General features: G+C 42.6%; 2 protein-coding genes across 2 annotated transcripts; both read right to left on the bottom strand.

The window, feature by feature from the left end:
• Nucleotides 1–2845: 2845 nt before the first annotated feature.
• Nucleotides 2846–5953, bottom strand: EAF02_010794 (uncharacterized protein; the record flags this gene model as incomplete). The annotated part of the gene is made up of 5 exons (XM_038906842.1): nucleotides 2846–3914; nucleotides 4029–4144; nucleotides 4201–5698; nucleotides 5762–5816; nucleotides 5884–5953. 5 exons carry the CDS (start codon nucleotides 5951–5953, stop codon nucleotides 2846–2848), a joined length of 2808 nt encoding a protein of 935 aa, XP_038753390.1.
• A 7442-nt stretch (nucleotides 5954–13395) lies between these two features.
• Nucleotides 13396–17641, bottom strand: EAF02_010795 (uncharacterized protein; the record flags this gene model as incomplete). Its single annotated transcript, XM_038906843.1, has 4 exons — nucleotides 13396–13821; nucleotides 13878–14777; nucleotides 14874–15404; nucleotides 15530–17641. The coding sequence occupies 4 exons, from the start codon at nucleotides 17639–17641 to the stop codon at nucleotides 13396–13398; spliced, it is 3969 nt and encodes a 1322-aa protein (XP_038753391.1).
• Between the last annotated feature and the right edge of the window lie 5446 nt (nucleotides 17642–23087).

Consider the following 23087-nt stretch of genomic DNA (forward strand, 5'->3'; position numbering starts at 1 on the left):
CACATCTGCACTCGCGCCACACTCAACACCCACGACCATACTCCTTGTATGTAAATCAGCATGTACTTCGCGTTTTCAAACGCGGCAGAGAACATGCGTAAATGAAGCCACCAATATGTATCTGCATCGATTCTGCAGCTTACTCTTAGACGACCCTTGTCCATCCACCCACCTCATATGTAGTGCAGCCTATTTTCCAGCCTGCGCATATGAGATTCGATTGCGAGCGGGACATGGGACTTTCAATACTCCTTGTATTTAAGTTGCATCCTGATCAGAACTATCGTGGAAGATAAGATGACGGTCATGGGCAAGGACAGGGGCTGCTTAACGTACATAACGATCGATATCTATTTGGGAAACTTGCTCGTTCCGAGCCTCCCGGATGTCTTGCGAGCTGAGAATGTTCCGGATTTATACAACACAAGCGAAGATGGCCCGAAAGCTTGTATCAAATTCCGTTAAATTTATGGTTTAGCTCACAAGAAGTCTGGGAAAATTAATACAGTCATTGGTTTGTTTTCAAATGATCTTCATCCAATGCCGTAGTAGAAGGTCTAGGTCCGGATTGCAAATGCCGTTGCGACAATATAGCCTGAAGTCTTAGTCTTTTTCTCGGGTGTATCCGAGTGGAAGATGTAGTAGCCTTGAAATGCGATTGGATGAGCTGCGAGATTGGGAATAGGCTGCATATGTTTAGCATATTAATTGATTCTTGGGTAATTCTTAAGCTTTGTTTTTGTAGGTCTTCATTCATGAATAATGTCAATGGCAAGTTGTATTTATGCAATACAATTTCGTCGGTATTGGATGCGGAAAAATAAAGGTAAACTACAACTTCCTTAGCTATGACTGGTGTAGTGTCAAGTAACACGAGGGTGGAATATGTAAACAAGCATACTTGACGTATGTCACGTATCGTGAAGTTTAAGGTGAATGATTTCAAACCTTTCTTTTCCATCAATCAAAATCGGAGAATCCAAAGTTTTAGGTTGTCAAATTCCGTAGAATCATCGACAAGACTGCTCTTGTGAGTTATCTCGGGCAAGCAGTCTCTCGATCGGTGGTGTCAACTTGGCGGCCACCTCGCTGGCCGTCTCACACGTCATTACTCTTAATTAAAACCCACTGATAGTAGCTCCACCATAGTTCTTGGGTGCTTGATTAATACGAGTCTCTTCAATTGTACTCGTGAGTTTTACACTTTCAAGCTGTCCATCAGCTTTCATGGTGAACCACTGGTAAAGAAATTGCAGGTAGCACAAAGGTTGCCTCAAAGATACCAATACCAAGGTCATGGGCTGACAATTACAAGAATAATTAAAGCGCACCACAATAACACCGTCTTCACAGCAATGTACTGACATATCTTGATGCGATGCAAGTAATACATAGCATCTTTGGACAACACATGGTTCAGTATCGTTTGCAATTCCAAATTAATATCGCCTTACATCTTGGATGTCTACTCTTGGTTTGTTTCAAAGTTGATCGTGTGCTGTATAATCATCGAGTCATAGATCAAGATAGTAAGAAAAGCTATTGTCAGTGATGCTGGCGTGAACAAGGGTATTCTCCATTCACTTGGACGATATAGACTAATTCACGTATATCCGCATTCAAACCAATAGCTTTCCGACTCCCTGCGAAACCCACCGTCTCGAGTATCGCTCTCTGTTGGTAGACAGGCTCAATTGCAATGAGCCGTTGCTGTCCAGGCTTCAATGCCAGTATACAGAGAAGGTTCAGCGGCTGACTGACAATACTACCATCCCCATACCAAAACCGTTCCCCGAGCTGGTACAATAATAGGCTCTATCTGTGGGTGTGTCAACATGTTTGGATTTTGAATACGGTGTGGTAGATACGATCTCACTTGCATAGACGGCTGACTAGACCTAGTCGAGGGCTGGAAGAAGCGGCCTGTTTTGAATCATTTCAGTGTCTTGGAATGGGGTTATTAATATCTCGTGAAGAAGTCTTGAAAGATCCCCCAGCTTTATATTGATCGATCTGATTTTATATTAGATCTCATGATCGCTTACCAAGGCATGGGGCATGCAAGTTCTAATCACGAGGGAAAAACGTGATCGGCTTCATAGAAAGTGTCAAAATCCGATCGTCTTTGACAAGCCAATCCTTTTTCAATTTGTATCATTCAAGTCTTGTTGGTTGTTTACATAGTAGAACAGGCACCAAGATTTGTGGCGGGATACCCCATCGGATGTCCGGGGAAGGCAAAGCCCAATCAATGAAATTTGCACATACCAACTTGAGGAAGTAAACATTGCCAGATTTTAGAACTGTTTGTCAAACTTTTTCCCGTTTCGAGATATGTGTCCATATTTGAGCTTCTCTACCTAACGAGTACCCCTGATCCCCTCTCGTTAGTTCGACGCCAAGAGTTGTTTCCCAAGCCAAATCCCTAGAATTTCAGATAAGATACACATCAACAGCTGTGCTTCATCTGCAACTAATGGCCACCTCTTCATCTATACCAATTTCTTGATCAAGATTTCCATCTCCGACTGCCTGTACATGCATATTGGTGTATGATCCCAGCCTTTCGTCGGTAAGTCTTCCGTGCTACAAAGGGTTTCTTTGGAAGCAACGCAAAACAAAACTATGAATAGTGACATTCGGAGGCGTGTCTGTGATTTGATCAAATTTTAGAATCCAATAATTCTCCAGCTTATGCGAGCCTGTAAATAAACTCTACGATAACAAAATTCAACATGGTAAAGTAACGTCGCATTTCAGACATTCCCTTATACTAACATCAGGATAACTCTAACCCTCGAAATGTACATGTCCGGAACTCCTAAGTAAATGCATATCTGACGCTCTAGGTTCTCTGCAATGTGATTTCCATGTTCCAATTCTTCGAAAACGCCAATAATTTCCTTCTTATCCCGTCCGACACTGGTAGAGTAACACCAAATTCGAGTAACGAGATACAATGGCTCATGATATCATTAGGCCTATGAAGTTCCACGTACCCGTCGGCCTTGCTGAGTACTGGAACACCTTCACCATTCCATAAATAAGCTTTGACAGAGGGATGATCGGGTGCCACTGCATCAATCGGAAATATTGGGCCCTTATCACATTTTTGTGTATAGGTGTCAATGCGTGATACACTTTCAAGCCATAAGATCATAGTGGCACGATAGATAGCCACCGACCACCAACGTGGACGTCCCTCTTTTGCCATCGAATTCACAAGACGAATGACTTGTCCACAATGGAAAATTGCTTCTCCAGAATTGTAAACGCATCTTTTGTAGCGAAGAGAAAGTTCCAAGCTTGTTCCGTCAAAGTCCTCTTTTCGTGCTAGCCGCTCAATCTCTGGGAAGAATGTCACCGCATTCAAGCTTATGAGGTGGTACAGGACGAGATTAGCTCGAGTAATCTGACAACTTGGATCGTTTCTAGCATGAATCTCACACAAGTCATACCATTTCTGGAGCAATGACTGAGTTTCCTGAAGACGTAGTAGATTCGACGCTTTGGTAACGGATCTAGTTCCTTGTCGGGAGTTATATATTTCAGAATGAAAAGTTAAAGCTTGATGCAGATGACACAAAGAGCTATGAATTGGGTGAAGGAGAAGTTTTAGCTGCAGCGGAGATAACTGCCCGTGTCGACGTTCGATGTTATCCGATAACATGTCTCGGAAGAGGCCACAGAGTGAAGGTCCTACTGGTGGTGTACTGATAGAATTTGGATTCAGGAGCCAATCAGTGCCGATATATGTTTGCTGAACAATTGCCGCCCAATCATTTGCATCTTTTGCCAGCCATAAGCACTCCATTCCAGGCATTGGAGTCTCAAGCTCTGTAATTGACATAATAGGCGAGGTATCGTGGAATAAGCTCAGCTCCTGGTCTACCATGACCCAGTTGTAGACCAACCTAAACTATTGTCAGCCTTCGCATAGAGAAAATCCACACGACTGAACGAATTATCATGGCTCATTGGATTATAATGGATGAAAACAAATTGAGATTGTGGCTTTGGAATCTTACCTGCTTTTCTTTTCTCTCTGTAGCCAAATTTTCCACTGGTCGTCTAGATTTGAGGACTCGCGATAGGATGGCGCCATAGATATGTGAGGCTCCAACATACCAGCATGTTTTAGCATCTATATTCAACAAATAAGTACCTTGAAAGCTTTGATTTGATTTAATAATTACTTACCGAAAGATACATCCCTCGTTGTGCCATAGCTAGGTTCATGTGAGACGCATCTCCACCCCAAGCACCGAGTATCGTGAAAAGCAGTGCGCATTTGAACACCACAGGATCAGCTGATAAATCAACATTTTTTTCGATCACCTTAAATAGCGATATGCGGCAAGCTTCCGTAAGCCCCGCAGTCAAACATCTAGCTTCAGCGGTTGGAAGAGCTGCAGCGCCATGTGCTATCATTAACAACAGTAGTAATGTTGAAGTCTGATTGTTCAGCATTAATTCGTTGGGATCGAGGTTTCCGCCATTGATAAGAGTATAGTAAGGAGCCAAGCTTCGAACGTGACTTCGAAGAAAATACTCCAAGACGTTTGATGGAGGTAGAACAAGGAAATTGAATCCTGCATCAGGACTTGTGTAATTGGAAGATTTTGGCCAACCTTTCAAACCTCCTCGATGTGTTTCTAAAGCTGTATGAAGAAAGCTTTGTGTGATGGCCATAATCCTATCTCTGGTGCTTGCACTCACAGGCATAACAGATATTCCATCTCCATATCGAATCTCGGATGGTTCCAAATCATGATTTAGCGAATCCCATGTGGCGTCATGCTTCGAATGTTGCTCTAGATTCTCGAGGTATGCTATAGCTGTTCTTGCTGACGGCCCAGGAATCAGTCGTGGATTGCATCGTGCAAGAGGCCACGCCGATTCTGCGGCCACCAGGAGCTCAAAGTCATCTGAGCTATTATCAGTCAGAATGGGAACCGCGATTTCGATAAGCTTGGCTGGACGATTAGCATCTGAAGAGATGCTAGCGCTCTTAGTATGTGACATCGATGGAGATGGATGCAGAGATCCAGTAAATAGTGGCTCGGAAATTGAAGACGTATCGCTTGGTTCCAGAAAGTTTGGCGTTACTAGACTGCTGGACAATTCAGATCCCATGGAGTATATTTCAATATCTAAGGGGTAGTGACTCCATGCCATCAGGTCATGGTAGTTGACGTTCCCATTCATTGGATCTGTGTTGCCGAACATCGAGTGTTCCATCCCCCCAAGGCTTTCGCCTGGGGAGGGTCCGAAGCCATCAACAGTAAATCGTACGTCTTGGGCAGGATATATATTCTTTTCTGGTGTTGCTACCATAAATTGCGGATCTATGGGTGTCTCTGTGGGACTGACTTTGGTTTCCGGTAATGTTTCCTTTGGTGCTGTGTCCTGATCCATGGGGTCATGCGGTGGCTCTTGTGTTGGTGGTGTCTTTTTGTGCGAGCTTGAGGACCGGTTTGCAGCCTTTGATGAACGTCGGGCATATCTGCTCGCGCATGGTAGATTTTTCTCAGAACATCTTGAGCAAGGAACCCTTTTATCGCAACCGGTTTTTGCACTAGCGCAATTGATGCATGCAATGGGCGTTCGACCGTTAACCGTTGGAACACCACCTGGTAATGGCTCCATTGGATCTTTTGCTTCATGATATGTGGAGTGATGTCTTTGGAGAAGATCTCTAGAGATTGCATAGTTAGTGGATCTCGAGTCTTGACATAGCCAAAGTACGGGGTGTGAATACCTTCTGGGAAAAGATAGTTGACACAATGTACACCTATGTGGCTTTACGTTTGTGTCTGCAAGATAGAGGTTATATTAGAATTCTCCTATTCAATGGTGATAATAGAAGTTTTCGTGACTTACGGCTCGGTATATGTCTTTCTAAATGTTCTTTCCGAGTGAAACTCTTTCCGCAATATGTGCAAAAAATCATATTCTCCATTTAACATCGGCAGTGGTTCTCTTTCTCTTTTTCGTAGCTCCCATTAATGGGGGATCTGATAGGGATTTGAATAGTTAAAGACTGTAACTCCTAAACATATCGTGCTGAAAGCAGCTGACAGCTTTATGCCTGACCGAGTGTCAAAATAGTTTGCAGACAGGTCCTATGGACAAGGCTTAGATTTGACAAACATTTAGTAAGGATAAGAGTAGGTGACCATGATATTAAAAAAGACGAACCGTACATCTTATGCATGGTCAGACCACACTCATTCATGGTGACAGGGATTTAGAGGCACCCGATCTCTAATTCGCCGACTAGGGAAATGTCGTATTAGCCATGCAGTGGCTTCGTGGTAATCGTGAAGCTTGATGTTAATATTGGAATCGAGGCTGGAACCAGTGATATCGGTGCTGCTGGCCTGAAGGATGTGAAGATTCCTCTTTGTACAGGTATCTGAGAGAGCGGTACATAGACCAGGCACCCTAGTGTAGATCTGATGGAGGGTCCAATCCCAGCCGGAAAACCGCAGTTTGGGAGCTTGGCTAACAGCTGAGGTAGGACTTTTGACATTGAAAGTACCTTCATAATTAATAAACAAACTGTAGGTAGCCATCTTTACGACTTAAAGTGGTAGCAATTTCATCGTGAAGATAATTAATTGTACAAACATGTTTTGGGAGACTGACGAACCAACACCACCCCTACCAGGTCTAAATCACAAGTATTGTCACATGCAGAATCCTTGTTTAAGCATTCTTGTATGATTTCAAATCATTGTTACTTGGATATAATAAACCCCACGTGTACCTATGTATGCAGTTAAGACGGGATGTTAATTGAATTATGTTTGTGCCATCGTTATACAAGATTCCGGTACAGAAAAACGAGGTCTGCAGTGGTAAGTACCACAAACATCAGAAGTAGTATACTGTACATATTTTGCAATACTATACCCCTTCTGGAAGACTGCAGTAGATCTAGTGCGTGAAACAGTAAGAGTACCGGTGGAAGTATGATCAAGCTGTTGGATGAAGATAACAAGAACAAATGTTTGTAACAATAGACGAAAAGGGGTAATTAGACTAGTGTCGTTTAGACAAATCGGGTCTCATCATTCGATACCTACCAAACGAGGTGGCATCGAGACTAAAAAGGGACCGTAAGCCCAAATATCGGAATCAGGTACGTGTAAGGATATTAGATAAACTCACCCTGGTTTGACCGTCAGTGTTATGCACGTCATAGCATGATAGCTAATAGCAGTTCGAACAACGCATAATCTTCATGTCTAGTTGGGGTAGGTAGCCAGAGGAACGCGATGAGACGATTGATTGCCCATGAACCCTACCCACGTTCCCAAAAATATTTCCAAAGGGAGAATCGGCGTCTGTTTTATCTGAATGGGGGCTTTGTGGCTTGAAATCTTAGATATACATCTAATGTTTCACGAACACAGTATAACCACACCTTAATTAATTTCCTTCTCCAGCTCCTCCATTGAGAACGTGAAACCTTGGCGAGTACTTTGGCTAAGAATGGAGAGTTTGTGCAAATATTAGTTCCGAAGGGGTACTGCTCGGTACCAAAACATGGTGGAAGTATTCCAATTTCGTAGATAACGATCGAAAGAAATTATACGAGGCACCGGGCGTTCCGAAAAGTTACTTCTGGAATGGGGACTCTGGATAATAATGTTGGAATGAGCTAAGAGACAGTATCAACCTATCAAAATCGTCTGAAAGTCTTACCTCGAGGGAGCCCGCGAGGGATCGAAACACTATTCCAAATCACACCCCGCCAATCATACCCACCACATTAAAACCATGAGAACCCCCACAGTCAAAGAGCTGATCCTGGAGGATACAAATACCTTCAAGACTTCACCCCGCTATCCATGAAATTCCAAACAAGACCTTTCTGAATACTGTAGAGATCAGCTGTATGCTTATAAGCGCCTTTTAACCTCCATCCAAGAACAAGGCTGCGATCTAATTGCATACTCCGTATTTCAAGTGCTATTTGTGATCAGTAAACCATCTCGTGGCGTTGCCCAATACTTTTCATTTAGATTCATGGGTTTCATTGGCTATGAGTTGCATGAGCCTGCGATCATTGGGACGATGACATCTCGAACCTCAAGAAACTTTGAATATAAGAGTCTCCAGTAAAAGTTCTGGGAATGCTACGATGGCGCGGAGAGCCTTGCAAAAATGGAAGTTGCGACTCTCAGTTGGAGTCACGAGTAGCTCAACTTGTCCGTTTGGAAGATAAAATGAGTTTCTCTGCTAATAGAACGAACGGCCTCTGTGCTATATTCTGTCTATTGATAAAATATGATGGCACGCTCTAACATTAAAAACTGTGTATCATTTCGATTAAATGCACCCGTTCAATTTTTCCGCCGGATATTCACGTTGCACTCGAGCGACATTCGGGTACTGCCCATGAAACAGCTTACCCCACGGTTCAAGAGGTGTCTAGATCAGCCCGACTTTCTCGCTTAGACGTAAACCCCCATCTTCGGATAGGTAGGCTGGGGATTTCAATGTTTCATCCCAGCTCCTCTGCTCCGCCGTCTGTATGACTGAGAGGGCCTATAAGTGGATCTCAGTTGAAGAGGATTTAAATTACCTTGCTGGTATGTCAGCCCTACATGACTTTCATTCCGATGATAACACGACAGACCGATCCGAGATTGCTCCTGATTTTACTCTAGAACGCCGTTGAAATCCAAGTACTTGTGAATTGAAGTTGAATTTCCTCAAGGTCACTTCATAACTAAAGTTTTTCCAAATATTCTGTCTAAATACTGACCACGTATACATCATAGAGTCCTCTCAAACTCGTCAATCAAGCTGGTGTGACCATAAGCTTGATGATTTACGGGATAATACGAGGTGCAACTTCTTCAACATCAGCACGTTTGGTCGTAACTCCGCGTATCAAAGCACACTAAGTATCGGCATGAAAATTAAATATTAATATTTTTTCATCGGTCAGATTTCAGCATTCAACACGGCCGGCAGTAGTACAAATTTGCGAGTCACAAAGCTCGCAGTTGTCAAAACATATCACATGACTGTCAGAACTCCTGTTCTAAAAAAAAGTTGTCAAACTTTTTTTGGGCATTAAGCCTTAAAATTGCAGACGATGAGAAGTACCAGTACAAAATCAATGCCGGAAATACATTACATCAGGGGTTGCGGTAGATTGCAGCCGAAACTTGGCACCGTTTCATAGCCCTGAATATACCAGGACCATATTACAATCTGCTCTTAATACACAAATTTTGATGGAGAAACTCATGGTAGTTGACGAGTTAAATCTTACAGTTGAAACCAATGATGATCGTCCAGACTATCGGTCGCTGTGGATGATATGTTTTAGACACTATTTCAAGTTTTGATGCGAAGTTTGTATCTGAATCAAGATTAAGCTGGTCTGTAAATAAGTGTCAAATGTTTGAGCCGCTTATGAAGATAGTAGCTACAACAGATGTCGGAGATGCAAGCCCTGAATTGGTATCTCAACTAGACATGTGGGCATAGAAGTTGACTGATCAGAAGGTAGTTGAGAAGTACACCTGTGACTAATACACATGCAGATACGGTGCTCTCCATCGGTCACATGAGTTTCATGCTAGATAGTTACGAGAAAACAATCTATCAGGAACAGGTAACTAGAATAATCTGGAGTCTCTCAAGAACGCCAGTGAGTAATTCTGCAGCGTGGCCGTTGGCCACGTAACTATTTACTGGAAACGATCGTAAATCCCGACAACCACTTCCACGGATCGTCGCTTCCGTTTCTTGGAATTGTCTCTGAAGATGGTCATGTTTAGTAGTTACTAGATAAGATGGACAGGGTGAATGATTATGACTTGAAGTGTCCAAAAAGCCTTCTAGAGGGACCCCGAGATTAACAATTTGAAACAGCAACAATCTTCATTCACGGCTTGCAGTAGCTTTGACGAATCACATTTACATACCTACATTAATTCTAGAAATCAGGGCTCAGGGCGAGTACCGACTCGTCAATCGTAGTGCCCAGGAATTTTGAGATAAGATCTAAAGTTGACAATCCGGTCACTACATGGAAGTCGAATACATGAACTCCTACGCCACGGGCAGATTTCGAAACATCCCCGCATTCTTGCCAAGAATAATTCTAGCGTATCGAAAAGCTTGCCGAAGGTGAGGTGAAAACGCCACTTCAAGCTATTCTAAGTTATATCATCTCTCAAATGATGGCCAGGATCAGGCTCTTTGACTAAATGCAGTGATCAATATCTGCACCTTTTATATGTGTGAAAGGATACAGATCACTTCAAGTGAGACTGTAGGTACATGGGAACCATTGTATGAGTGATAAGATATAAGGATTTGGCGTTATTCACGAAGCTCCCGCCATGATGAAACAACAATTAGCCGATATCACATCACCTTGCCCCATACTTGGCACCTTCCTTCAAAACTTACCCGTTCCAAGTTATCGGCATATCCGCGCTCTAGACTACGACCGGGGACAAAGTTTGAAGGTTCCGAGACCTTGGAATTGGATATGTTCATCTTGGAACACTGTATGGATAATTCACGCCTGGATCCTTGGAACTAGTTTATGTATTGGATAATTGAAATGAAAATCAACGGATTAGTAAGTGCGGCTCCCAGTTATTCCATGGAATTGACACAATGGCCAAAATTATATAATTGGCCGTCGTCTATTTTCGGTACATTATCTTATAGAACGCATCTCACCTCACATAATCGCCGGTACATATCCATCAGCAATCAACTTTTTTATATCAGAAATAGATATTGCGCCCATATTACATGTGATCAGCCCCCACAGCCTAAATTAGACGAGGCATATGAGAACACAACAGACAGTAAGAAGCTTCAATTTTAGCAAGATATAGCACAGTAAGAATCATATCTGGGAATAAGAAACGGGAAAGTCAGATAAAGCTTGACATAAGCCAGACGCTGAGACGTGTCCATGCCTAGGTATTCTGAAAATGTATCGCAGCTTTGACATCAACTGAGCTGAGCCAATACTCTGAGATGCGGGGAGATGAGTGAGATTTCAAGATACCCCATCAGCATCTATCTTTAATACATCATCAAAACTCAGTAAAAACCTGAATTTGAAAGTAGTATCGGTCGGGTTCTGAACAGGTATGGCGTATATGAGCAGAGTGTCCAATAGTCCGGACTGCAGTCCAACAGTGAAGATTATTAAATCCCCAAACCAGTTAGAATATTCAAATTGTAATATTGAATTACTTTCAAATTTCAAACTTCTTTTAGATATTCAAATTGTTATATTACTGGACTGCAATCCGGAATATTGGATACCCTGTACATGAGATTGAAAACGGACGGGACACGATGGATCATGGATACAACACTCGGTATTGACCTCTTTCGATTAGTAACGTAAGGCTAAAGTCTTATACCTTGGCAGGCAACGATAGAGAATCACATCAACGCCGCTTGCATCAAGTATATCAGGAAGTTTTATGGGTGATCAGGATCCAGCTTCAAAAACCGGGGCAACTTTTCCAGTTCCACTCAAGCAGCTTACTTTACCCCCGATGCCACCGGTTTTGACAACGGATTATGCCAGTAGAATAATCGGGATCTATGATAATCAACTCAAAACACACAATTCTTCAACGGCATGTGTCATCAGCCCGTCATGCTTCTCCAACGCCGGAAGTTTACAGCCTAGAGCCCTAAGAACTTTCCGGTTGACTCATCCGGTGATCAAGGATACGTGAGATGCCTTGGCTCTTGTCCTGGGGAGATGTTCATTCGGTCCGCTACCAACTTAATAAGAAGCTTGACGATCGATGAATCACGAATCACTAATCATCACAACCTCGCCTCAACCTGCTAGCTGCGTGCTTTTCATTAGCATTAATCTCAGCCTCAAAATATCCAAGATACACATATCATCCCTTGCGTTCTCACACAGCACCTTGCTTAGCTCTTGTTCTCCTAACTCTACTGGTTCACGATCCAAACCCAAGAAACCCCAAGATATACCAAGTTATCTTCAGCGAGCCACCCCTGATTATGACCGCACATAATACGAAATCAGGAAACCAGAAATCAGGAATCAGGAATCAGATACCACATCAACAACCACAAGCATAAGACCAAGAAACTAAAACTGGTATCAGGATCGATATCATGCACACACCAATTACGAACTACAACACAAGAGAACTCCACAACCTAACGGCTTTGAGAATGCCAATATTTTGCTAGGTACTAGCTAACAATATCATCAACGGGAAGACAACAAAATTCATCCACTCCGATCACACTAAGCAACCTGAAGATTCCAACCAGAATCCAACTACCTATCATCACCAATATCAACATCACAATCACAATCGTGAGTCCACCAGTCCATCGAATCTGACATACATCTACCGACCCCACCAATCCTCGCCTCTCCCTACCACCTGAGCATTTATTCCGCCCTACACATTCATTCCGACTTCACCATTACAACATCACTATCACAATCACAATCACCTTTTCACTCCCACAAATAATCACTTTGCGTGCTCTCCCTGTCACCCTCTCATCCCCTCTCAGCCTTTCACATCTTCCTCTCCTAGCCCAGTCCCACCACACAGCCCCCATTTCGCCCCCAAGCAAATCCCCACCACAGCAACCATCTAATCAATTCAATCCACCCAAAAAATACAACTCTCCAACAATCCAACTCTTCCCCAACAATCACCCCCATCCGCTCATACCAAATCTCCAACATCATCCTCGCCCTACCATTCCAACGAATCAAATTTCTTCATCGGCATACCACTTTGCTTACGAGTCACGCCGCTTATCAAAATGTCACCTCGTTTATCCCCCACCAACCAACACTAGAAATCCGCCGCGCCGCGCGCTAATTAGGTGAGGTGAGGTGAGATGAGATACTACATCACACATACGCGGAAAGTGGTGAGGAATTGAGTATTGAGGATATGCGATGTGAGATGTGAGATGAGATTTCTGGATGTGATGCGATGATTTAATGCAACTAAACACAGATAAATGGGATGAGTTCTGGTGGTTCATCTCTTGTGGTCTGGAAATCAGGTGATTTGGTTTAGCGAGTGATTGAGCGAAGATTGTGAATAGGAGGGTTTAGGAGAGATGATGATGAAGATGCTTGCATACATTGGTTTCGAGTTTGAATTTGGGTAATGATGTGTATCAACTTTGTTTGTGCTGCGTAGCAGATAAAGATGTATATGTAGATGCACATGAACAATAAAATCATAAAATGCAAAGACAGAGTATAATGTACCATCTATGAAATATGTTCAGTTCCAAAGAATTACTGGCGTTCAATGGTTTGCAATAGCTAGCAAGCAACAATAGAGTTTACTTGGGACTCTTTGTTACGTCTTACACTCTCGGTGCATCTGATCTCCCGCTCCCCTTCCCTCTCTTGCCAACTCCTTTCCAATGCGTCCTCATCCCCTTCAACAGTACATAAGCCAAGCCCCTATAAATCACAGTACAAATGCCTAGCGCAATGATATTCCACAGGGCATCCGTATTCAAATCATAAAGATCCAGTGCCTCCATTCCGTTATTAATCGGACAACTGCCATCTGGCAGTTTCTGTGCATCAGTACACGTAAATACAATACTTCTCAAGGTGTACGGCGCTAAATTCCTAATAGCGTAGCGAATAGGCGAGAGATAGTTTACTCCTTGGAGAAACGCAGGCATACCAATGGACATGATACCGGACATAAATTGGGCTATTGATAGGAATACACTTGTAAGGTTTACGGCGAAGCCTGTGTGGGAGAAGAGGGTATTAAACTATTGTCATGTTAGTCACCACTATGAGTCTCAGATCTCGGATAAGGGGAACATACCATAATACCCAAACTCTCACCACAATTAATAATGCAAAAGCAATTAAAGAAGCACACAAAGAATACCTGAGCATTTCTGGGTAAGCCCGTAGCTAAATCCGTCAATATCGCAAAGATTAAAGATGTGAATATCTCAAATGGTATCTCCAGTGTAGTATATTGAGCGAAAAATGCTTCGACGCTATAAATACCATCGTCGTTTTCTCGATAGAACACATCTTTTTCATTAGGATAGACTGCAACATTTTGCAGCATGCCAACGAAATAAAATGCACAAAATTCTTGGATGAAACCGAATCTGTTTTGTACGGAATAATAGTCGTGTTTTAAGGGTGCGAAGAACAAAGCGAGAATGATGGCGAGACCTAGGACTTGCATAGTTCGAGCTAATAGTAAATCAGGTTGTCGACGGAAATTGATCGAAGCTCTATGAACAAGAATTGGGTACGCAGAGAAGAAGCCAGAGGATTTGCGAACAAGAGAGCCCAGTTCTGCGGGAGTAGATATTGTGGTTGGGATGATAGCTTTTGTGAAATCTCCGGATGACCAGGAATTGATGAGATCTCTTACTCTGGAACGAGTGGCCTCCTCTCGTCTAGACTGTTGTAAATCAATGGTGATTAGATCGAGTGCGAAATCGGCTGGATTTGTCGTAGTGGGACATGGATGGCCCAAATTATTGAAGTGTGAAATCATATCAGAACCTTTACCAGCGTAAACGGGAAAGCCTCCACGTGCTAATAGAAGAACACTCCCAAAATGCTTAAAGGTGTCCGAACGAGATTGATGGATTGTGAGTATTAGAGTTCGACCCTCTTGTGCAAGACCTTGAAGCACTTCCATGATAGATGAAGCGGTGAATGCATCTAAACCAGAGGTTGGTTCATCCAAGAGAAGCACCTGTGGTAAAGAATTAGAGTCAAGGCATTTTCAAACAGCGCAGGAATTGTTTCCAATTGGAAGGGGAAGGGGAATAGATAAAGTTCTTAGACTCACCCTTGGATCCGTCAGAATTTGAACGGCGATAGTTACTCTGCGCTTTTCACCACCTGATATACCTTTAATGAGATCAGATCCAATAAGGTTATCCGCACAATCCTTCAGACCCATCTTCAACAGAACATCCTCAGCACGTCGAATCTTTTGATCCTTTGTCATGAACGATGGAAGTCGTAGCCCAGCTGCAAAATGAAGGGTTTCTCTAACCGTTAATGAAGGCAGGAGTGCATCATCATCTTGACATACATAACAACAAACAGACCGTATGACTGAAGCCGATGGCACTGCACCGTTAAAAGTCATGTCTCCACTGGGTCGATATTTTGTTCCAATAGAATTACGTAGTCGCAAAGCCATCGCATTGAGAAGAGATGTTTTACCGCTGCCTGATGGTCCCATAATGACATTTAACACACCGGCTTGGAATGTTGCTGTGACTGGATTTAATATGATTTTGGTGGGTTGTTTCTTCCCAAATGAATTACGTTTCTCGAGATCTAAGGCGAATTTATCAAGGCCGATATCAACCTATGCTAGTTAGTGCCAATCCGTCACACAAATCGATATAGACATGGTCAAGTGCAAGCGTGCATCAATTCACGTTTTGCTATTCATGATATCACTGGGAAGCAAAAAACAGAATATCAACTCACAGTTCGAACCTCCGCCGCAGACCTTACTGTCATCTTTTCTTTCCCTGCGGAAAAGTCCGCATCTGAGCCTCTAGCTCTGGCAATCGTCATTTCAACTTTTAAGAATCGTAGACCAATGCCCGCAAGTCCGTAGAACATGATTGAATAACAGAGTAGGAAAATGATTGGCCTGACAACCCAGTTATCAGGAAATCCCAGCGAATTTATGATGAATGCGCCTGTGTATTCAACACAGGCTGGGTTCGATTCTCCGCCTTCATAAGGGCAATCATAAAACTGGCCTACGAATTCGTTTGAACACAAAGCACCAAACGCATAAAATACGTAGGCTGTCCATTTTAGCCAACGAACGTACACCGGAATAGTGTTTACTTGTACAAAAAATCCACAGGCAAAGCTCTGAACTGTGTAACCCATATTTGCAATGAGAGATGCACCAGCAAAGTTTCTTGAAGCCGCTATGCACGTCATGGCGAAGGTGACGGCGATATATTGACAGAGTAGTACGATAGAAAAGAAAGTAAGGAAAGTCGAGCCATCTGATCTAAAGCCTGCCATCCAATAAGATATGAGTGAGAATATCAGAGGAACAGGAAAGTCTTCGGTAAAGAACCTTGCAATTCTTCTACTGAGCAGAAAAGGGATAACGTCCACAACATTCTCGTTATTCTCACGATCAAAGAGTTGTATGTCAATCGTCAGACGATATGTTTCGAATAAGAGCATGAGATACCCTTGTAATGCGGCAGCATTGTAAAGGGCACCTTCGCGACTGCGAATACCAGAAAGATCTTGCCCCAGGTTAAAGAAAACCCACCCACTCATGATCCCCATCCCTATCGCTTCTATAAGAGATCCAAACATGCCCATAGGGTCTCGATAGGTTGTGACAAAGGTTCGAGAAGTTAGTACACGAGTCTGACGAACGAACGGAGAGTGACGTGTCCAATTCTTTGCTCCAAGAGGTTTTGTATCCGGCGTCTCAGTAGCTGTAACCTTTTCCGAAACTTGGAAGAACCTTTTGTCATTTTCTTCTGCCCAAGCAAGTTTCAAATTTTCAACTCTTGCAGAAGAAGTTGCCTCGAGTTCAGGGGAGCGATTATCAATAGCAGCTATATCAATTAAGAACTCTGCTGGATTGACAAATGCCGGTAGCTCCATGCCAATTCCTTTGAACCAAGACAAGCAGTCCGCAGCTTTGCCAGAATATACTGGACTACCTCTTGTTAAGATTGTTAGACCATCAAACATTCCCCATATCTCTGATCTAGGCTGGTGAATGGTTGTAATAATCGTCCGACCTTTCCTGGCCAACCCTTTGAGGGTCCTGACTAGCTGAAATGCACTCGTCGCATCAAGTCCAGTGGTCGGTTCGTCCAGAAATAAGACGCTTGGGTTGCTTAACAATTGTACACCAATGCTAGTTCTTCTTTTCTCGCCTCCAGAGCACCCCTTGTGTTGTGTGCTACCAATTCGTGTGTCGGCGCATTCCTTCAAACCAAGCTCCAAAATTACTTCCTCCACAATGTTCCTCCTTTCCTTTTCAGTTGTCGGTGGCGGCAATCGCAGATCTGCGGCATATCGTAAAGTCTCTCGGACTGTCAAGGTCGGTAGTAATACATCCTGTTGCATGACATATGCACTACGAACACTATGTACACCTTCCATGCCATTGAAAGTTGTGGTTCCACCAATTGTTAATCGTCCACTTGTCATGCGCTCAGCCATTGTATTTAACATAGTTGTCTTTCCCGAACCACTGCCACCAATAATGGCAGTAAGTGTTCCGACGGGCATCGAGGCAGAGACTGAGTGTAGGATTTGTTTCATGGTGGGAGTGGCAGATCCATCTTGGGCCTTCTTTCGTGGTATCCATCGTTCAATTGAAAGTGCTGAAGGGGAGATATCAACGTTCACCGAGAGGTTTCGTATCTGGACATCGACCGGTTCTACAGCGGACAGAGAAAATGTATTGCTCTGGGTAGTCGTGATAGCTTGGAGATTTGTTGCATCATTTTCATTTGTGGCTGATAAGGCTAACGGTTGCGAGCGAATAGATAACGATGATTTGGCCTTGGCTTCCTGAGCTTCGTGCTCATCCTTCGAGTCCATATTTTGAGGTTTTCCTACAGTCGCATCTTCTATCTCAATTCTCAATGTCTGTATTGCTGTATGCTGGTCGACGGGTTTGGTTTGATGTTTCGAGATATCCCTACTGTCAAAGAGCAAATGGCCTAAAAGAAATCTCACCAGTCTGATTCAAGGTTTCCGAATCGCACATGACATTGTATTTGAGATGAATGAGATCAAAGAGATAAGATGAAACATACTTAGACATGTAATTGGGATGGAGCCAAATCCTTCGAATGGAACATCGATGTTATCTATACGGATTGGTCATTTTCCGTTGATTTGCCTCAAGGTTCTTGATATCCCGGCGGTGATGTGGATGAATATCTTGCGGTTTCAACAATAGCGGATTTAGCGTACCTCGGCTGCGAAGCGATGACTGCAAACAGTAATTTCAGGCGATAAGACGCCGGTCGAACCCTGCAGTGTAATGGATATCCACTGTATCGGGATAGTGTAAACCCCAACAGACGGTGAATCTGTCAGTCTGTACAACGAAATAACGTGTATGTCGTGTGTAGCGCGTGCGATCGTCGCATTCCAGAAATTCTAGAAGTTTAGAATCGAAGTCTACAAGACTACAATCGACCCCCATTTTCGAGCGGATCGCGCCAACAGTTTTCTGAGAAAGCCCCGGTGAGCTCTAATGCAGAATACAGAAGCGTTCTACATGTTGGGACATCAATTGAAGACTTTCAACTCAATCAATGTCTTTATATTACGTTGCAACACAACTACTTTAATGTCCATTCAATAAAGAAGTCGTGTTAATCGAAGGAGTTGATTTTCTATCCAAGATACATGGTTAGCGTTTCAATTAAGAGCTTCCAAGGTTCAGTACAACACCGGTGGCTTAGGCATGCAAGGCCACTGACACGAAGCTTCATTACTTGTTTTGTCTATCATCTTGTATTCTGTTTTCATCCATGAAGACTACGAAGAAGTCTTCTCTTAAAATGTCCCAGAGGTTATATTTCCTTGATTTCAGCAGCTAAGTAGTGGTAGCACCTGGAATCTGAAATACAACCAAAACAACCAGGTCATGAGTTCAGCTTTGGGATTGGGATTGCCACCGACATTTTCTGCAGCCAAACCGGCTATCAAATCAATATAGACTTGCGTTGAAGTTGCACAGATTCCCCATACGATACAGCCTGATTTTAATGATGGAGAGTCTAACACACGGATTAATACCCTGTCGCATTCAAGTCCCAAGTTTGGGATTGATCTCGGGGGTGCGCGTCGCCATCTAAATCCGAATTCGTTTCATGAGCATCTTCATCTCCCTCTAAATACGATCGATACCAGTTATGCAGAGCTGAAACTATCATTATTAACAGAATGACTGTGGTTGTATTGTAGTAATACCATATATTCCAGTAATGGCCCCAAATTTGAGGCTATGGCGTACCAAGTTACTCGCCAAAGTAATTGCGCCGAACATTATACCTGTTGTCATTGCAACAAATATAGCCAAAAGCCAGATGGGTATCAACTTAGGCTCAGAATGCTCCAATCTTTTTTTGTGATTCTTGACGGCCAACGGAAAACGCCATTGCGCTCGAAATCAAAGAGGTAACGAGCTTTAAGGACGCTATAAATTGAAGTTGGCAATTCTGACTTTCGGCTATCACTACTGGTGAAACGACTATGGTCGATGAGAACTGTATGAAAGCTAAGATGGCGTTGAAACGCGCATGCTTTAAGCTGGTCCCATCTTCTAATGTATTTCCGCAACAATTGCTCCAAAAAAAGAGGACTTTTACCACACAGCAGCATGACGGATATGTAAAGCGTGATAATATCTGTCGCGATACCAATACCGCCATATGGAAGGGCAAAATGTAGACTGGCTTGCGCTAGATCTATCTGTTCCGAAAGGTGTTTGACCGCCATGATCTAACTCTGAAAGACTACACCTATCAGATTACGTAGTCAGAGTTCAATATGGAAACGCCTCTGTCTTCAACTCACAGCAGCTGTTATTCTTTTTTTCTCTTCACGGATACATGCAAAGTTTAAATGTGTTTTCAGCCTTGGGCATTACGTTCAACATATTGCCTCTCGAAGAGGCACATGTACTACACGAAGCTATGTTGACTTCCACTTTAATTAGCAATCACTTCCGCAACAGAGTGGCACCCAAATTGAGCCCTATCAGATTTTCAAATACCATTTCTGTGATGTATGAGCTGTACAAATAGCAAATCATAATCAGACATGTGAAGACTTTTGGTCATATGGATGCACAAATCAGAAGCAAGGTACAAGCGTTGATGAATGTCTGCGCGATTAGTATTGATGTAAAAGAAATTTGAAAGATGTGACTTACGGAACAACTTCAATGATGGATATCGTTCACTTCTACGCTGCTCTTACCTTAGGGTAAGGCATCTTTTCTATCGTTCTTCAACTTGGGCTCTGTCAAACGAGGCTCTCCATGAGCCTCTCTGTAGATACAAATGGTACGCTTGAATGAACCAGACGGCATCTTTCATCAGCGGCACAGTTTGGTCAGCATATCAAGTGGACATGGCTTTCAAACCTTGCATCTCATCATATGCTTTTGAAGAGGCTCTACAACCCGTCAACTTTATTCCTCAATATCCACCGAAGCTTGACTTGTGAAATACATACCTGGTAAGATCTTACATCTAAATATATTTGATTGCAAGCGCTCTGTCTTCATAACGATTTTTATCCTCATGTCGCTTGCAGTGCTTTTCACTTCGTACTAAGCCGTTCTAATGTTTATTCACTGCGAGTAGCGGTGTATCATTCAAGATAAATCGGCTATATAAATCCTGCCTCATACATCGGATTTCTTCCCATGCATGCCACCGCTTCAAAAGATATCGACCCCAGGGGCTCTGCGGAATAGACAATGCTGGAGATAATCTTTGTATCTTTCTTCTCTCCAGTGTACTTTTCGCGATGAAATATCACCCATCATATTGTCACTCGCTGTCATTTAACCCAAATTTTCACCGCCAAAAATTCACAACGACATTATTCCCGAATAGTCACAGCGCTACAACACGCAACAATGAATATTCCTGATACCATTCCAAAATAACAATAATATTGCACAATGGAAGAGAAATTCCAGATAAATCCCCATAGTCTGGAGTTTTTGGAACACCTAGATTTCGATGGAGAGAAGGTAGCCATTTCTAGCTGCATCTCTGTCAAAATCCAAATACGAAGTTGGTTTTATACCACAATGTGACTTCCGACTATTCACTCACTCTATTTTCTAGCAACTGGAAAGTCCACTTTATACATATAAGTTAGCTTGTTCGATACTTCTCGGCACAATTCAAGCTCCTCTATAAAATACTTCTTATTAAGTGCTTGCTTCCCAGTCAGACACCTGCCTGACCAATTGTTAGATTGGGAATCAAGTTTTATGTGAGACAGTGCGGTTTGAAGATGCAGCTGTTTTGATTTCTCTGATTTTTGTGATCTTCACCAAACATACTAATAGTATCTTGATTTGAAAATTGTTGTCAATTCAACCGAACGGGTACTTTTCATTCATTATTGTCAATTACGTGTACAACCGAACATTGATTTTCCCCATCATTGTTTCTCCTCAACTCGAAACCGAAACAACGGAATAGACTTATTAGTTGACCATTACAAGTCAGCAAACTACTTCCAGCTTTAGCTCGCCTCATCAACTGTGTATCCGTTGTTACGTCAAGATCTGGGAGTCCCAGTTCTAAAAATTGTATGTTTGTTTTATACCTCTTGATGCGAAATTTATCTCGACAAGCGAGAACCGAATCTGTCGCATTGAGAAGTATGCGCAAGCCACGAGAATCCGACTGAGTAGGGGAGATTATTTCATTCCCCAAACATTCATTTGGTTGCGTATTTTCGTCGGATTTATCTATTTTTTCTAAAGAGCGTCTACTATCGCTTGAAGAGGGGTATTCTATTAAAAGTCCATCTTTTCCCTTCGTCGGTTTCTTAAGTTACCTACGGTTGTTGAACAACTGGCTGATCACTAAGAATTCCGAATTCTCGTTCTCCTTCCTACTTTTGAACCAAACTCCACACGATGACTGACATAAATAATGACAGCGGTATGCCTGCATCTGGAAGGTATTTAATTGAGAAGTACGTTCGAATGTTATATTCGTTACTTCAATTTACTTCCGGATGATTTGAAATCGATTCTAATATATACTTCTCCGCATCAGTAGCTCATTGACCTATTGGATAGAAATGCAAATCGAGGACAAAGGGAAAGGAACAAGTAAAAGTTTCATGAAAAAAAGGAATTGCTTGTCGAGAAAGACATGTTCTATAAAGATGTGTTGGTGGATAAAAAAGAAGTTATGGGAGGTTGATGGGCTTGGTGATTGAAAATTGAAGTGAGGATGTTCTGGGGATGCTCTGAGGTGAATTGATATTGGAACTACGCGTCAGATTACTATCACTGAGATAGTATTCACTCTGATAAGAAATGAAATTATATACGAGACTAACATGCTAGCTTTCAATCATTTACTATTAACAGTTGAATCTTTACTCTCCATCCTTCTCTGAGAACTCCTAGACGTCCAATTCCAAACACCTCCACTCACTTCCAAACCCTCATCTCCAATGCTCACTTCCCACCTGGGTCTTGCACACCCTTGAATCCCCTACCCCCTTGACCCATTAGTCCAAATTCATTTGTTATGTACAGAGAGTGCTAGATCTCGTTTCCCATCTTAACACGACATCTCATACCAGACTCACATACATGCAAGGATAAGGTCTTTAATCGCTGTGGTATTAGATATCAAGTAGATATTCTTGATACAGGATTGTGCATTCACTTTCTATATATTTACTCCCCCCTCAGATTCGATGTCCCAAGAACCTCACTTATTAGCCAGTTGAAATCTGGTCTTCGCGTGGGGTTATAAATCTGGTGTGATTGTCTGGTCAAAGGATGTAAAATAACACCATATGATCATTAAAGCTCAGAAGCTCTAGTCATATCAATAAGGAACACAGAAAACCGTTTAAACAGTGAAATCAATTTACCAAGGACATCTCAAACATATCTCAAACAACAACAAAGTTGTGATTCATTGAGAAGAATGCAGACATTCAAGAACCACATTGATGTGACATGAGAAAATAATGCATTTTGAGAAGGCCATCTAGAAAAGAGCGGATTATGCGATATCTTGAGTATTAATTAGGCGATTCAACAATCCAATTGTAAAAGCGTGGTTTATATTTATGTTCTAGTTGATACGCATTAAAGGAACATGTCTATCTACTATATGTACTGTACCTTTTCAACTCAGCGCCGCCCAGCCAGCCCACCTAGCCAGCGAGCCAATCCATATTATCCCCTCCAATTTTCCTGAACGCCAATTTCATGCTATATCAAGTGCATCACCCTCCACATTGTCTCAATCTC

Source organism: Botrytis sinoallii (genome assembly GCF_014898435.1).
Source record: "Botrytis sinoallii strain Bc 23 chromosome Unknown BSIN_027, whole genome shotgun sequence".
Lineage (NCBI taxonomy): Eukaryota > Fungi > Ascomycota > Leotiomycetes > Helotiales > Sclerotiniaceae > Botrytis > Botrytis sinoallii.